The sequence below is a fragment of the Camelus bactrianus genome, chromosome 33, assembly GCF_048773025.1.
Source record: "Camelus bactrianus isolate YW-2024 breed Bactrian camel chromosome 33, ASM4877302v1, whole genome shotgun sequence".
NCBI classification, from domain to species: domain Eukaryota; kingdom Metazoa; phylum Chordata; class Mammalia; order Artiodactyla; family Camelidae; genus Camelus; species Camelus bactrianus.
Window position 1 is genome coordinate 7,247,237 of NC_133571.1, and position 18,252 is coordinate 7,265,488.

Here is an 18,252-nt window from a genome sequence, read left to right on the forward strand (position 1 = left end):
GCATGTGCCAGGCACTGCTCGAGGTGCTGAGCACATTTCATTGCACAAAACAGCAAAACCCCTGCCCTCATGGAGCTTACATTCCAGTAGGAGAGTACAGACAGCAAACCGTACAACAGGTAAACATTTTAAAAAATAAATTTAAAAATGTAAAATACATAAAATATATATATAAAAATATGAAACATACGTGCATACAGAGGATGTTGGATACTAAGCGCTATAGGGAAAAATAATGTAGAGACATGGGCCGGGATACCGGGGAAGGGCAGTTTTTAATAGGGTGGTAAGGGATGGCCACATTGAGGTGGTATTTAAGCAAAATCCTGGAGGTGGCAAGGAAGTGAATCATAAAAATAACTGGGATAAAACGTCATTCCAGCTGCAGTAACAGGAGCACTGGCTAAGAGGCCAGGTGACCTCAACGGAGTGAGAAGAGGGGGGAAGAGCAGATAAGGTCCAAGAATGAAAAGGGACCAGATCAGGTTGGGCTCTGATTGGCCACTGAGAAGGATTCAGCTTTTATTAAGACGGAAAAGCCTGGGAGGATTCAGAGCATAAGTGACAGGATCTGACTTACCTTTTTAAGGCTACTGTCTTCATAGAATGTAGGAGCAAGGGAGGAATCAGGAAAACCCCTCCGAAGGCTCTGTACAGAATCCGAGTGATGCTGGTGTGTGGGGCAGTTGCGGCTGCGGGGGACTAACACAATGGTCACATTTGGGATGTATTATACACTTTGAACATTGGGCTGACAGCTCTGTGGTTGGATTAGATGCAGGTTAGGAGAGAAAAAGAAGAGGCACGTGTGCGGTCAAGGTTTGGGGCAGATGCAACGGAAGGATGGCTGAGAGGAGGGAGAGCAGCGGAGGGAGAGGACCTGGAGCTGGGCTTGATGGAGTCAGCCTGGGGTGCTTATTGGCTATCCAAGGGGGAATGTCAAGGGGGCGGCTGGACACACACATCCAGATTTCAAGGGAGAGGGTCTGGCCGGATGTTTGAGTTTCAGCATACGGAGGGTATTTAAAGCAGTATCACTGGGTGAGGTCACTACGTGCAGACCGGATGGCCTGGCCCCTGGCACACGCAGTATTACGAGGTTAAGGAGGGAGCCTCACTTATTCAGACACACATATTAGTCATAAAAATCAAAGAGAACCTGCAGAATCAAACTTCTTTGAAATAGTGTTGCTCTTGCCTGGTGTCATGGCCACGCACTCGGTGTTACTCAGTAACACGATCAGAGCTTGCCATTTTCCATCTTAACAAACGTGGGCAAGTGAAAACCCCACACTGAGGAAATGGTGGCAACCAAAAGGAACTAAAAACCAAGAAGCAAAGCACTTTTGGAAAATCCTACCGTACTGATTTCCTTCTTTTTTAAAAAATAATATTTTCTGGTTATGAAATTTGAAGAAGTCAGAGAAGGTTTAATCACTGGCAGATCTTTTTTCACTTGGGCTCTCGAAAGTGAAACATTGAGACCATTTTTATAGCTACGTCACCTTTTAAGTAAACCTGAAATACAGAAATCCAATGTATAAAAGAGGGAAAGGGTCTATTTTTCTTACAAAGGAGCTTCAATAAGCACGTATTACTATTTAAACGCTTAAACATGTAAAAATTACACCTACATCATGTAAATCAAAAATAACTTCCTGAATTTTAGGAATACCTAAATCTTATGTAACCTTACCTCATCCACTGGACTATATGACACACTACCTTCAACAGGATAGAACACAAGCAATGTTTGTACAAGAATACACAGAAGTGTTGTGGAGGAAGGGAACCCTCCTACACTGCTGGTGGGAATGCAGTTTGGTGCAGCCATTGTGGAAAACAGTATGGAGATTCCTCAAAAGACTAGGAATAGACTTACCATATGACCCAGGAATCCCGCTCCTGGGCATATATCCAGAATGAACCCTACTTCAGAAAGACACCTGCACCCCAATGTTCATAGCAGCACTATTACAATAGCCAAGACATGGAAACAGCCTAAATGTCCATCAACAGATGACTGGATAAAAAAGAAGTGGTATATTTATACAATGGAATACTATTCAGCTATAAAAACCAACAACATAATGTCATTTGCAGCAACATCGATGTTCCTGGAGAATGTCATTCTAAGTGAAGTAAGCCAGAAAGAGAAAAAACTACCATATGAGATCATTCATATGTGGAATCTAAAAGAAAAAAAAAAAAAAAGAAAACATAAATACAAAACAGAAACAGACTCATAGACATAGAATACAAACTTGCGGTTGCCAAGGGGACGGGGGGGGTGGGAAGGGACAGACTGGGAGTTCAAAATGTAGAATAGATAAGCAAGATTATACTGTATAGAACAGGGAAATATATACAAGATCTTGTGGTAGCTCACAGTGAAAAAAAAAAGTGACAATGAATGTATGTATATTCATGTATAACTGAAAAATTGTGCTCTACACTGGAATTTGACACAACACTGTAACATGACTGTAACTCAGTAAAAAAATGTTTTAAAAAAAAGAATACATAGCAGTATTGTTTATAACAGCAAAAGACTGGTAAAAATATAAATGTTCAGAAGTTAAGGGGTATCCATGCAATTAAATACTGTGGTATTTTTGTACTTATGTGTAATGACTTCCAAAATCCACCATTCAGTGAAAGAAGTACAAAACCATGTATACAGAATGCTGCACCTTATGCAAACAACAAGTATATATAACACATGCCTGTTTCTACAAAATCTCCAGAGGCACAAGTTGAAAAAAAGTTACCTCTGAGGAGAGCTGGAAGACTAGCAGACAGAGAAAGTAAGCTTACTTTTCTGCTTCATGTTCATGTATCACTTTTTTTTTTTTTAACTTAATGATTTAATCAAGTTTTTGTTTTTTGGGTTTTTTTAAAGTGAGGCTTTAGCCATAAAGCAGCAAAGAATGACCTAAAGCACTTTTAGTATTTGGCAACTTTCAACATATAACATGATACACAAGAAACCAATTAAAAAAAATATACTTTTCTTAAAAATATTTTTAATCTCTACTTTTCTACTTTTTTAAAAACAATTTTCTTTATGCATAGCTGAAAGTTTTTTTTTTAAGAAACAAGGAAGGAATTTGGCAATAACAATTATTTTAATACTTAAAATCATTTTCAAAAAAAAAAACAAAACCAAAGGGAAAAAAATCCTTAAATATCTCAGTTTTCTGATGCTTTGCTATGGTACAAACTACTGCTATGGAAATTTATAAAAAACCAACATAGACATTAACCAGTGTATGAGGATGAGATTCTACCTGTACTGTTTGAGGTGATGGTTATCCTGGTTTCTAACTTACAGTAGAAAAATAATTTATAGTAAAAAAAAGGTAAATTGAATGGTAAGTTAAATCACTAATTAACAAAAAAGGCTGTAAGAAAACATTAATATCAAACTTTCAATACGGGTGATTCTAATATAAACCACTATTACTAAGGTTGCTTACAATAGAGTCTTCTATTATAAGAAAACCAGGCACATTTATATTTGATATTAAAGAACATGCAAGTCCTTAGTGGCAGAGAACCAGGTTAACCTTGGCTAGCCTACCTAGTGATGAACTTTTAACTCTGATGCTCGCCAGCAGCTGTAATTTACGGATGAAGAAACCATTCCCCAGCCTCATCAGTCAAGTCAGTATCATGCTTCTTTGAATGCTAATTAGCACCTTCTAAGTAACCTCATTTCTCTAACTCCTGAACATTTTAACCTCACTTTTTCTTTTGTTTTTACTACTTTACTTTCCATAGTTGATTTTGAGTCCCTGTCTCAAGTCCCTAACTACAATTTCCTTGACGTAGCCTCAGGGTCACACTGGGTCACATCTATCACCCCAAACTCTACCAGTGCTTGGCACAAATACCAACTGCCCTGTCAGTCACTGGAAGAATGAATGCCTCTGTGAATGCGTATGGATATATGTACTAATCTTATCTTATGGAAAAAAAGCCATTTCTCCTTGTTTCTCATTCAGCTTCCCTTTCAGGGCACCACTGAACTGAAAACCTCTTAGATTTCTAATGCCCAAGAACTAGAGCATAATGGCTCAAAAATAAGGTGGTAGAGAACATTTTCTTACCTGTATACATCACATCAGTAATCTAGAAAACATTTTCTTCCAGTCTTCCTAACGCTTGAGAACATTCCAAAAATATTAATGCCAATAATATCCTCTAAAGATGAAAGTACTTTCCCACTGGATACATTTCTATACATTTTGGTGCAAAGACTTTGATACATCCCATGTTCCACAAACGCATTATAAACATCCTTAAAACATCAGCCTACACTGAGATGCAATGCAGCCCAGCGCATGAACTATATATACTATATACAATACAGATGGTGAGGTTCTGGGTTCTAATTCTAGGTTTTATACTATTTGGTACTCTAAGTTTTACAAAACGGAGGCATTCTCTCAAAATATTTTAAGAATACATATAAACTGCTAAATAACTGATCTGATTTTATTTTGCACCTACCAACAAAAACAATTTTCATACTTATGATCAACTACTTTTTAAAGATTTTAATGTTTCTTAGGAAAAAAAAATGACAGTTTAATCAATGTAAAGTTTCCAAGAAACTAAAAAGAGCTATTACAATTTGCAAATATTAATAAATTTTAAAAAGTAAACAGACCATTGAATTTGGATTTACTTTTGCATACACTGAAAGATTTTGTCTTTTGATAGAAAGTACTTTTAAAACACACAAATTTAAAAGTTGCAAAATTGTACATTTAATCTACATACCGACGGTAAGCCACCATATTCTAAAGTTAGGGGGAAGGAAAACCACCTGTAACTAAGATTCCAAAAGATCATGTTTACAATTTGAATTATATATTCAAACCTTCTATAGCCTTAAAAATTGAGAAGTATATTGTATTAATTGTCTGGGGAAAATAAGCAAAAATAAGGAAAATAAAAACCTAAAATATCATTTGGGCATAAGCACATGAAATCAACTCTAGCAAAAAAGCTAGGTTGATGTGCATAATAAAATGATTCTCAACTTTAAAAAACCTAGAGAAATTTCCAAAGTAATCTGTTCAAAGCTGTCACAGCCAGTGAATAATTATGCGTATATTGAGGTGGTCTTCACTGAGTTGTGTTTTGGTGAATATCACCCCTTTATAATGATCGGAAAGAACTACTTTTCTAATTTCTTAAAACCTATTTTAAAAACCCTTCAAGCTTCTTCCAGTCACTACATTGGCAGATTCCTCAGAGCAGAAAGGACACTGATAAAACTGTTGTAAGCACTCAGCAGTTTTAGGTTTTCAACTATAAACAGGTACTAATGACTCAAAAGTACATGGATATGAACACTTGGTCAGGCATTACACTTTGGGGAGACAATGCATCTAGAATCTAAGTGCCTGCCTCTCGTTCCGGACAAATGCTCTGAAGCAGACAACCTGATCAGGGCTATGGAACTGCTTACAAAGCTACAGCATAAGCGAGCATACTGATTAGAACTCAGAATCAAACCCATTTGTTCTTGGATGGCTTTAATTCCTAGTTCTTTCTGTGCCACTAAAGAACCCATTCTTGAAAAGTCACAGATAAAAAAGTATCAAAATGGAGGTCTTAACTGTCCCCCAAGAGGTCATTTGCAGAAGAAAAAGTATTACTACATGCAGTGAACATGAAAGCAAATCATATCTAGATATTTCCTTCAAATACTGCTTTTTTTTTTTTAATACTCTTAGTTAAACTACTCAGAAGGTAGCAGTATCATTCCCACCACCACAGCCTTTCTCCAGGGTAATAGCGTTTTGTACAGCTTTCCTAGTAAGCTTTCATCCTCTGCGCTTTCTAGTGTATGTCACACAGCAGCATGAGTTTCCCTTTGAAGCAAATGTTAAGTTACTCCCCTTCTGTAACTGCACTCCCAAAGGACCAGATGTCTTCAGATCAAACTAAACCACCTCAGAAGAGGACCAAGGCCCCGTAAATTCCTGGCCCAGCCCACTCTAGCTTTACGATCCCACAGTCAGCACACAGGAAATCAGTCCTGTCCTAGTCGAGACAGTCTGCTTCTCATCTTTCTAGATGAGCCATTATACACAGTATCTATTCTGTTCTGCCTCTTTAATACCTTCCTCATCAAAAAATGTTTTCTCTTTAAAAACCTTGAAGACTAAAAGTTCAGGCAGCAAAAGAAAAAAGCATAAACTTCTTCAGGATTGAAAACTCTCATGCATCAGATGACACTATCAATGGAATGAAAAGGCAACCTACAAAATGGGAGAATATCTGATAAGGGACCAATACCCAGAACATATAAAGAACTCCCACAATTCAACAACAACAACAAAAACAACAACAACTCTCCATTTAAAAATAGCCAAAACATGAATATACACTTCAGCAAATAAGATACAAATGATTAACAACCATATGAAAACACGTTCAGCATCAGAGAAAAATGCATCACAGGGAAATGCAAAACAAAACCCAGATGAGGTACCACTTCATCCATTTGGACGGCTAGTATCAAAAACTAAAAGTACCAATTGTTGGTGAGGACATGGAGAAATTGGAATCCTTAAGCATTGCTGGTGGAGATGTAAAACGGTGCAGCTGCTATGAAAGATAGTATTGGCAGTTCCTCAAAAAATTAAACACAGAATTACCATGTGATTCAGCAATTCCATTTCTGGGCATATTCCTGGAAGTACTGAAAGCAGGGACTTGAACAGATTATTTGTACAGCGACGTAGAGCAGCATTGTTCACAACAGTCAAAGTGTGGAAATAACCCAAATGTCCATTAACCAATGAATGGATAAAGCAAATGTGGCACGTACATACAATGGGCATTACTTAGACCTGAACAAGAATAAAACTCTGGCACATGCTATAACACGGATGGACTTGGAAAACATGGTGCCAAGTGAACCCAGTTGGACACAAAAGGACAAACATTACAGAAGTCAGTCCACTTTAACGAAGTACCTAGAACAGTCAAACTCAAAGACGAAGGTGGACAGTGGTCACCAGGTCCTGGGAAGAGGGGAGGAGGAGCAGTTAGCATTTAATGGTACAGAGATCCTGTCTGGGATGATGAAAAAGTTGTGAAGATGGATAGTGGTGACGGTCGCGCAACAAAGTGAATACACTTAATGTCACTGAACACTTGCAAATGGTTAAAATGGTAAATGTTACGCTATTTACATTTTAACACAATAAAACAATGAAGAGTCAATGGAAAGCTCCTAACTCAAACTTCTCAGTATTTAATACAGGTATCACTAATTACTATATATTGACTGGCTTGTCCACAGGGCATATAATGAGCCTTACGATAAAGTTAGAAACACGCTTAAAATTAGGCATTTTATTTTTTAGAATTTAAAGAATACCTTTAAATATGGGTCAGTGTTTAAAATCTGACCTATAAAATGAAAATTAAGCAATTTTGGAGAACAAGCGTACCTGAGAAACTATACTACACATTCTTATTTCTCTACCAGTCACTTGCTCTCCTCTATCGCTCTTGTGATAGTGGTTTCCTTCATCACAAAGTGTACCTTTTTATCCAAATTAGCTAAAATTTAAAAGTAAACAATTGCATAAATGGAAAGATGGCCTGTAAGATTCAAATGCTGGATTTGAATTACATGGACTTTTCAGTGTAAATAAAGGAGAAAGGGAGGGAAGGGAGGAAGCAGTACCACTGCCTTATGAGTCTAAGACATACATGCATTTCCAGTTCTAAAACAAAAGATGAAACATCTTAATTTAAGCTGCAAAGAATGAAAAGATATCATGACACACATTATAACATGGTGCAAGAAGAATTTCATATAACAAATCAGTATTTTATCAAAAGGAAATTTTCCAAAGATCATTACACAAATCTCAGCAATTCGGACCCCGTATTACCACTGGGAAGATGGATACTTGACTATGTAGACTCAGTAAAGATAAACTAAAACCAGTATCACTTTTAGGAGCAAACTAAATGACATGCATAAATATCAAAGCAAACCTAAATTTTTAAAATGATCATTAAATAAAAGGGGACAATTAGAACACAGTAATAAATTACACGGATGGAAGCAATGGACTGGATTAAGCACGGAGGAATCTGGGCATACAGATAACAGGAATCAATAAATTGGTGTTGCCATCTTAAAAGAGATCTAATATTGTAACAGAGTAATGCAAATGACCCAAGAGCTAAGATAAATATTTGAAGTTTCACATTTTAAGACAGTCCAAGACACAGGGTCACAGTCATTCTAATCTTGCTTCTATATCCTAGCATATAGCAAGTGCCAAATGAAAGCAAAGTGACTAAATAAAGGTCACTAAATAAGAACCTGGAACCATTCAGTAGCTGGTGAACTCCAGAGCCAAACATAAACCTGAATTTAAAAGATGTGCCATAGGCTAATTATCTGTCATGACCTTTAACCTTAAAATTTTGTGAGAAATAATAATGAACAGTTCAGCTTCTAATGCAGTATATGTAACCTCAAGTCAGAAAATCTCTTCTACCATAGTTTAAGGAAGGTTGAAATATTGACGCAATAAAGAAGTCACCAACTTTCCAGAGGGAAAATGGCATCTTTTAAAATCTAGAAAGATGGAGATATTAAAAAATAGGTCCACTAGGAAAAAATGGGAGTTAAGATTACTTAATCGGAAAAGTGAAGGATGAGAAGGTGATAAGTTTTAACATATGAAACGCTATCGTGAGCCAATTTCTCCTTGCTAACAGTGTCGAATGTGAGGAGTCATATTGCCTTGACATTTTAATGAAGTTATCTGGGGAGTCCACTGTGCTTTTAAAATGTACTAGAATACTGCCATTCTACACGATAAACCACATTAGAATATTTAATGGATTATCTTTAGTTAAAAAAAGAATGACATAGAGAGTAGGAAAAGATGAAGTTCTATTCACTTGAAACAAATTTAAAAAAGAGAGGAATCTGCCTACCAGTCTAGTTCACATTTAAATGTTTTCCTTTATTCTTATTAATGGTACTTAAGCTTCAGTTTACTAATCAGTTCAGTAAATTAATGCTAAAGGCAGTAATTCTTAAACTTCAGTTTTAAGCTTTAGATTTTAAAAAGACTAATTATTTTCTTTATGCACACCTAAAATGGGATGCTTTTATATCTAAAGTCTTTTAATCTTCATTTCTAAAAATATTATCATTCAACAAGGTAATAGGAATTGAGACAGAAAGTGGGGAGTACTCTTTATTTTTAACCACAATACTAATATTGAAACTCTTTCCTAATGATAACCAGGAGTGAGTTCCAATATCGTCTACAGTAACTTCGTAAGTGGTAAATTTAGCTCTTAAAGAAAAACTCTAATTAGATACAAAGCAAAGTCTTATTATATAAAATTCCCTTTTCTTTTCTAACAAGATCAGAGTAGACAGATCACTACCTGCCTGGGAGAACAGAAATAACAAAGTGATAGTTAAATATTACTAGGAACTGAGAAGAAACCTGGCTTCTACTATTCTTAGAATAGATTTATCACTTGTTTATTTAAGAATAACCTTTATGTTAAAAATTAGTGAGAAGCTTTTTAAATAAATGCACTTAGTATATAGTTCTTTAAGAATATTAGCTTTTTAACAGAAGTATTATTCAATGACAATGAAACTGTATCTTCCTTAGGAAAAAGAAACTAAACACTATACAATGAAAACAACGACTGGAAATCTTAAATGATCTTCTGTTATCGGGAGAGTCAATTTAATTTAATGATTTAATTTTCCCACAGATTTAAATGATCACTCTTACTTCCATACCAAAAAAGGTATATAATTTGGGGCAAAGAGTAAATGTATGAGGGTTACGAAATTTTTCCTACCCACTTCTCATTTTCAAGATGTAATGATTGATCTAATAGAGATTATAATTTTCAAAATTACAAGAAATATACAAGAAATCTCTGTTAAATAACAACAGTGGACCTTGAAGGCATGAGCTTTTGTCACTTTATTGTTAACCAATGAATGTTATCCAAAATTATAGATGTAACTGTAACTTAATTGTACACACAAAATTATGCTAATGGTAAAAGCCTCCTGCAATTTACCAAATATTCATTAATATATTTTTACATTGCTATATGAACATGTGCTCTCAACTGCTAATAATAAAAGTTGTAATTGGTTTAATGAAAACTCATATTGCAAATAGTTGTTCCTGTTTAGAAAAATTCACACAGCTTTAAAAATGGATTAAATCCATTTTATTCCTAATCTACAAATAGACTATAAACAGCAAATATAACTGGTAATTTTTCAACACTGCTATCAAACTGATGTAGCAATGGTAGTGCACACAATTCAAAATGAAGAAAATTAATAAGAATCCAATGGAAATCCAAATTTTCACTTATTATGGCAACTGCTTTCATGCTTTGGAAGAGGGAGCAGATGCTTTAAACCATGGCAACAGCAGGTCACCGTCTATTCCTCCAATGTGCTACAAGCAGAACCGGCCTCTTCCAGAGTGTGTTGAAGCGTGTGCACAACCACCACACAACAGTCAGCTCAAGGTTAACCAGTTATCTTTTGTCCTCCTAAGTCCAAAAAATATATTAAATGCAACCTTTCCTTTTCATAATGTCTGCCCAGATTAATCCTTTTGAAGTCAGCAAAATCAAAAAAGCACAAGAGATATTTTCAGACACAACCTGAATCTACTGTGCATGAAAAATGTCTAACAAAATGGCCATTTTAATAGATAAATGTAAATTTGAATGCATAATACCAAATGGAAAGTAGCTGAACCACACAGAGAAAACAAGGCTTTCCTTATCGCCAAACCTAGATGTTTTACAATAAAGAAATATTAGAATACGTGAATATTGAACATCTTTCAAACTGGAAAGATTTCTTTGTAAAACATAACCAAAATTAATATAATCTAAAATAGAACTAACAAACCAAATTTAAGTATTTTTAGAGGTTGAAAAAGCAAGCACAATGATTTAGAAACCAAATATGCTAAAATGATTGTGTAATAAGTACATCAAGAAATGAAGGTACAGACATTCTTCATTTGCAGCAAGGGCAATCACACACACACTCTCTCTCTCTCTCTCACACTTACAGCACCCCTCCAGGAAGACAATACACCAGTGAGAGCTTACAACTGTAATACAAATCAGAGTCCCACAATTCAACTCAACAAAGAGGCAGTGAAAATTCAGCGCTCAAAGATATTCCGGGGGAGAAAAAAAAAGGAAACCTCAAAAATAATCCTTCATGATTGGAAGCATCACTGTATGTTATAAAACACACAGCGTACACATTTCACTGTGTGTGAACAGCCAGCCTTCGCGGTGCAGCAGTGAGGTAGCGTTACTGTCCCCTCGCTGGGACTGATGTTTTCATGCGCTGCCCTTCCGGAAAGGTCCAGGGTGTTTTTAATGATGATCAATTACCAACAAACATATATTTCCTTTTATTAAGCTTCTGTTTTTCTAACTCAATCTATGAAAGAATGAGACTTCAAAAATCCTTCAGAGACAACTGTGATTTATGGTAGTTTTTCATCAATAAATTCTCCTAGGGAACTACTTACTACCTGCTGTCTATACCTTTGTGAAATTGGCAGGCGAAGAAAACCAATGACAGGATATGAAACACCAATCAATTCAGCTGTCAAAGATGACTGTAATTAAGTAAGCAAATATCAAACATCCAATAATGTAATTAAATTGGGATTAAAAAAAAATTAACCACCAGTGGTATCCTACACTATTAAACTGTCTAATCCTTTTCATGATTCATAGCCATCTTCTACACCGTGATCAAACACTGCCCACGCGGCCACCTATGCTCATTTCAATCACCGCCAGTGACCTGTATGGTGGCAGAATGATGGCAATGGGGCGCGTCAAGGTGTGAGAAGGGCATACTGAGCGAATGTGGACATACACGCGGGTAAAGTGTGGAAGGAGAAGGGAAAACAGAGTGCCCTACCTAATCACTCATTAGGTCACCATCATCCCTAAAATGTACAAAGTGCTTAAATCACACACACATTTGTCAGACATGATAATTAGTGTTCATCTTCAACAGAAAAAAAAAAATGGAAAAATGAAAAATGTGAAAAAGAAGGCGATGGAACACTGGTCTCCATTCCCTGGCCCAAAAGAAAAAGAGAACCAAGCATGATACTACACTGCCTTAATGCTGAGCAGCGCCCCTGAAAGGTCTTTCGGCCACCACGGTCGGCTGGTGTAAGTGCTTTGGCAAGGTGGGATGCACTCCATCACATCTGCAAAGGCCTGCTTTTCTCTGTTGGTGGTTCAGCTTATGAAGAACACGTATGCAAAATAACAGCTCTCACATTGCTTCAAACTCATCAATACGTTGCTTTGTGTTGCCTTGTCGAATCTGCCGCAGAGTCTTGTACTTGTCACGGCCGGCTTTAACATTCTCGGCATGAAGAACGTCATTCTGCGTCTTCTTGGTTTCATCTCTGGCTTGGGCTAATTCTGAACTTAATGCCTAGGTTTAAAAAACAAAAAGTATGACTTACTATTTTTTTTAAGATTTTTTAAAATGCATGAAAAAGGTTTAAAGAGAAAAATACATATATAACAAATCTGACTTTTTAGTATCTTAAAATTTCCACTGTGAAATCTTTTTCTTCAAAGTTTGTAAGTTCGTTTTACTCTCAGTAATGGTAGAAGTGGTGGTTAGAGAGGAATGCCCATGGCCTCTCATTTCTGCACTTAACCACGATGATTTTGTGTATTATTCTAAATTTCCTTAACTTTCTTATCTAATACTTAAAATGGCTTACAAAAGGTTCGATGTAGCCATTACAGAATGTTACTCTAAGATCTAAAATCTATACCGTGAGAGAAGCTGTCTCCAAAAGTCTTAGTGTATTTATTACCACCGTCACCTCACTTTCTCGTTAATATTTAAAAATTTCACCAATTTAAAAGTTAGAAAACTTACCTGAAAAGGGGGTCTAGTAACATTAAAATTTACCATTTTGATCCTATTAGATACATTTAATAAACTGACCTTTTGCTATGATAAAATCTGAAAAAATTCAGACGTGTCATACAGGTAGTCTACTAAATTATCATTGCTTTTTTTAATATAGACTGTTTAAAAACTAAATTCATTTTTTTAAAACACAGCATTAAAATATGTTCTACTTTTTAACATGTGTCCAGCTATAATTAAATAATAACTTACTAATTAGGGCCTCGTAATACAAGGCTAAAACATTCGGTAGTGGGGTCATACAATGGAAAAAATGAAATGATGTGACTGTGGGCCAAGCACTTAAAAACGAATCACAAGTTGTGCCAGCTAGAGTTAAAGGCTTCCAAAAATCAAATGTTCCTTTTTAATAAGTTTATCTTAACAAATGGGGAAAATGCAAGCTATAGTTAAACATGCACACAAGTGCAAATTTTAAATACCTGGAGTTGCTTTTTAACACGCTCATTTTTCTGTGTTTCTGTCACACGTTCCTCCTCACTTCTGTGGTTCATCACCCCGTCACTGGACAGCTCAGCACTGGCCTCGGCATTATTCTCATCATGTTCATCATGCTCGTTTTCTGTTGGAGGAATGACAGGTGGTGGCGGAGGTGGAGGAGGGGCAGACATCACAGTCTTTAATTCTTCTTTGGTCTTTTCCAAATCCTCCTGGGCTGCAAAAGCCTGAATATAAAAAATAAGCTTATCAGCAACTTAATTTGAAAACTGGTAATTAAAAGAGACAAGTTAACCTTTCTTTCTAATATAAACTACACTTTAGGGTAATGAAAACAGGCCCTACTGATAAATGCTTATTTTTAAATAAGAATTCCAACAGGTGGGAGTGATAGAGTTAAAAGTATCACTTTGCAAACCCTAATAAAATTATTAATTCTGGCAAAGATTATCAATTGTTGTACAAACGGTTGATGAGAAATGGTATAATGTCAAAGAACTCCGCACTAAATAGGTTACATTATAGCCACAAGAAAATATAAACAGACAATGGAAGAAATAAAATGTCATCAATCCAATTAAGTGTCTTCTGATATAATGCAACGTAAGCATCCAACATCACCAGTTATTTGAGGAATTATATTGCACCGGTTTGCCTGAAGAAGTCTTGCTTTCCACTGCTGTCCTGGGGTAATGATTAGCAACACTCTTGCACTCTCAAAAGTGTTCTAGTTTGGACCATAACTTGTATGAAAGTCTCACCTATAAGAGGTATCATAGCCAGAAACTTTTAACTTGAATCCTTCCAGCTTATGAGAAATACTGATGATAAAAGGACAAGCTGAATGACACCGTAAGGAAACAACTCGACAAATACAGGAGGAGGGACAATCTGCAGGTCTTTTCAGTAAATGAGTATCATAAAAAGAACTGTCCTACTTTGAAGAGACTTAGAGCACACAGGTGCAATGCGAAGTCCTACTTCACACCCTGGTCTAGCAAATTAGTTGTGAAAGACTTTTTGGGTCAATTCTGAATACAGTCAACCCAGACATAAATGTGTTGTGTACTTTTATTCTTCCAGTACTCATTCAGTTCCCTCTCTGTCGGAAATGACTACCTCTTTAGTCCCAATCTTCTCTACCTCAAAACTAACTATATTGTTCAAGAGCGAGCTTAACCTTGGAAGAGTTTCCCCATATCTGCCTCATTCCTACAGAAATTACAACATTTCTTCTGTGTCCCCAAAGTCCTCTGCTTGTATCAACAGATTCACATTTACTGCAATATGCACATATTTGTGCACAGAGGTATCTTTTCTCCTCTAAATCGTGATAGTATCTTATATTCATCTCTAAGTTCAGCATACTGCTGGGTACAAAATACATGTTCAATAAATGCTAGTGAATGAACAAATCATTACTTTATGTTGCCACTCAGAAGCTTCCTCCTCCTTTTTCTTCTTGGCTTCTTCTAGAAGTGCAATCTTGGCTGTGAATTCGGCAAGTTCTGCTGCCTAAAAGAAACAACACAATCAACAATACTAAAAAATGTTATATTTTCAATAATTTATATTAAGTCAACAAAGCTTTTAATGTACATGGACTGTTTCATATGTTTTCCACAGTCATCCATTTTAAAAAAGGAAGTATTTCTTTAAGATAGTAAATATCTTGTTTGTATTAGGTGTGATGAGTTAATAAGGAGACAAAGTGAAAATTTTTTTATTATTCTACAGACACATAGTTATTCCTGTTTCAGTAGCAAGAACTTAAAATGTACCAACCTAGGAGCTATTTTTAAACTTTCATCAATAAAAGTATTTGATAAATCCTACAGAAGGAAAAATAAAACTCTTTACCTAATGCTTTATAAACTGCACTTTGTCAAATAATCTCATTTGATTCCCCAACAATCCTATTAGGTGGTATTATTCCTTTTTCAAAGGGAGGATTCTTATCTGCAAGCCCACTATACAAACGAAAAACTCAATCAGTTCTGACCTGTCTTACAGTTACTCTGTGGTGATTTTACAGGATATACGGACTATTGATTTATCTAAAGCAAAGCACACCAGTGGCTTATGCAAAGTCCAAGGGAATCAGAATTTTTTGTTGGTAATGGGCTTCATTCATCTTTTATCATTTTATTTTTAGGTTTCTTTTTGAAGGCAGAATAAAAACTTTAGGCTTATTTCCACACTGTTCATTAAGTTACTTTGTATCTCTGGTTTGCTTTCCAGAAAGTATATTTAGCTTTATAAAGTTTTGTTTTAGTTTCCATCATCTGAACTTATTAGTACTCATTAGCAAATAAAACTTCACTGTTAATTCTGGATGCATTACAACATACTTTTGGTAGTGGCTGCACAATGGTGATCATTTATTTACTAAATTAACTACTGCAACCTCTGTATTGTCGATTTTTTACACTGATAATTATTTCCTTCATGATGATGGATGGCTCCTCTCTCTGAATACATAAAAAGTCCTTGGTTTTATTATTCCTTTGTTATTCTGTTTATTGCTTTAAAATACATTCCAATAGGTGGGGAGGGTATAGCTCAGTGGTAGAGCACATCCTTAGCATGTAGGAGGTCGTGGGTTCGATCCCCAGCACCCTCCAGTTAAATAAAAAAATAATAATATATAAAGAAATCCAATTACCTGCCCCCACCAAAAACAAAAACAAAAACAAAAAAACACACACAACAAACAGAAGCAAATAAAATATATTCCAATAAAAAGATTTAACTTCCTTGCAGTGAGTGCACACACACCACAGTGAGGAGAGTTAAAAACATAATTATTTAACACCTTCGTGTTCAGGGAATAAATAGTCTGAAATCGTGGGACCAATTATGTCTAGGCTTCTGTCTAAACTTTTCTTTTTCTCTGAGACAGAACCCCAGCTCCTTACTAGCTGCTCCTGGTTCTTCATCTGGTCAGCTGCCTGTTTCGCTAGAGCAGACTTGGCCTCTTCGGCCGCCCGGCGCTCCTTTTCCAGCCTCTCTGCTTCTTCCTTCGCTCGTTTCCGTTCCTGGTCCAGTTCCAGAGCTTTTCGAGTCTGTTCTTCTAGTTCTGTCAAATATATGTATTCCCCCCAAACAAGGATCAAGTTCCAATGTTCTCATTATCAAAAGAAGCCAAAACAGTAGCAAGGAATCTAATCTGTACAGTTGGTAACAATTAGCACGTCTGCAAATGAATACATACCTCATTTTCAACTTGGCAAAAGCCTAATTATTTTCAAAAACTCTATTACACAATTCAAAAATGCAAACAAATTCTTTGTAATTCAAGTTATGTCATAAAGCTAGAAGCACATCTTTTATTTCATTTTTTAAAATATAATCGCTCCTGTTTTGGCCATCTATTTCAAAAATCTATAAAATAACACATTTTAAAACGTGTGTAAGTTTTTACTTATCTAAACTAAGTATTATGTAAGTAACCCCAAGACACTAAGACTGAAAACAATACTTACTCAGGAGTTTTGATGTGAATTATATGAATTACTGAAAATTGAGTTATTAGTACATATCCATTCCTTAAGTATGAAAACAAGTAATATTTGAAGATGAATGATATGAATTTTAATCCTTGAGTATACAGATCATAAAGCTAATTCTCTTGTCTTACTCGAATGAGTTGAATGAGGAAAGAAGATATTACTAGCACAAAGCCAAAAGATTTAAATCAATTTAGAAGTTCTAATTTTAAATATTGTTCTGACAATCCTTGTTTAACAGTAAGGACATCTGGTGACAGGAGACAACAAATGTCATTTATTAAAGTGGGTGCAACGTCCTACAAAGAATGACTCTCCCTTTCTGTACGTTTTAGAAAAGAGGAAAAACTGAAAAGTTGTCGAAAGATCTGTAGTATTGTAATGTACAAACCACATTACTGTTCTTCATTTTGTTGTTCTTACTCAGAACTAATTTAACTGCAGTGAAGATTCAGGCGGTTTTGAGAGGGTTGGGAAGAAAAATGACTTTAAATTCTTAATAAAATGTAAAAAAAATTCTATTTGGCTATAAAGAGGAGAGGTATGTAACGCTGGATGTTACCACAGCTGAATTCTGGGATTATTCATTTCCATATTTATCTTCTGAAACTTGGACATCAGACCTAGCTTATCAAACTTAATGGAGCGTTCTTTCCATCTGGTTGGCTGATACATAAGATAAAGCCTGCGAAGCTCATGGCTCTATCCTTCTTGTAAACAAGCAAACAAGTAACTAAGGGAAGTTTGCCAATGAAAACAGTGCTTCATTTTCTCTGATAATAAAAGTTCTTTCTGTACTGTGAGACGATAAAGAAAAATAAGTTAGGGTGACAAAGTTAAATTTTAAAATAAATATTCCCCAATATTCATTATTTTCTATCTTTTGTGTGTGTGTGTGTGCTAAGTATCAATTTGAAGAATAACAGACCAAGCAATGGTTGTTTTGTGGTATATTAAGAATTATACAAAAGTCTAATTTAAAAAAAAAATGTTGACAATGAACTGTAAACTTCAAATCTAGTTTCTTCTAGAAAGGAAGGTTCTGAAGTACCATCTATCCCATAACGATGCTTGTTCTTTCCTCTTCAGGTAACTCAGATTGGTAAGGTGCAGCCCCAGCACAAGGTCCTACTTGCATAGGTGAAGGCTTACCAGGACACATGCCCCGTCCGCGCAGGCCCTGTGCAGGGCTGCTCTCACGCCGCAGCGGCCGACCTGACAGCTGCCAGAGACCACGCAGCCTGCCACGCC

General features: G+C 35.9%; 1 protein-coding gene across 1 annotated transcript in view; it reads right to left on the bottom strand.

Annotated features, from left to right (window-relative positions):
* Positions 1 to 9,998: 9,998 nt before the first annotated feature.
* The window catches only part of RDX (radixin), a 46,492-nt gene continuing 38,238 nt past the window's right edge, over positions 9,999 to 18,252 (bottom strand). Inside the window, exons 11-14 of the mRNA XM_074357022.1 lie at positions 16,411 to 16,571; positions 14,915 to 15,007; positions 13,477 to 13,719; positions 9,999 to 12,541 (exon numbers count right to left, since the gene is read on the bottom strand). Coding sequence (XP_074213123.1) covers positions 12,377 to 12,541; positions 13,477 to 13,719; positions 14,915 to 15,007; positions 16,411 to 16,571 — 662 coding nt within the window. The 3' untranslated portion in view covers positions 9,999 to 12,376. The remainder of the gene's footprint in view (positions 12,542 to 13,476; positions 13,720 to 14,914; positions 15,008 to 16,410; positions 16,572 to 18,252) is intronic.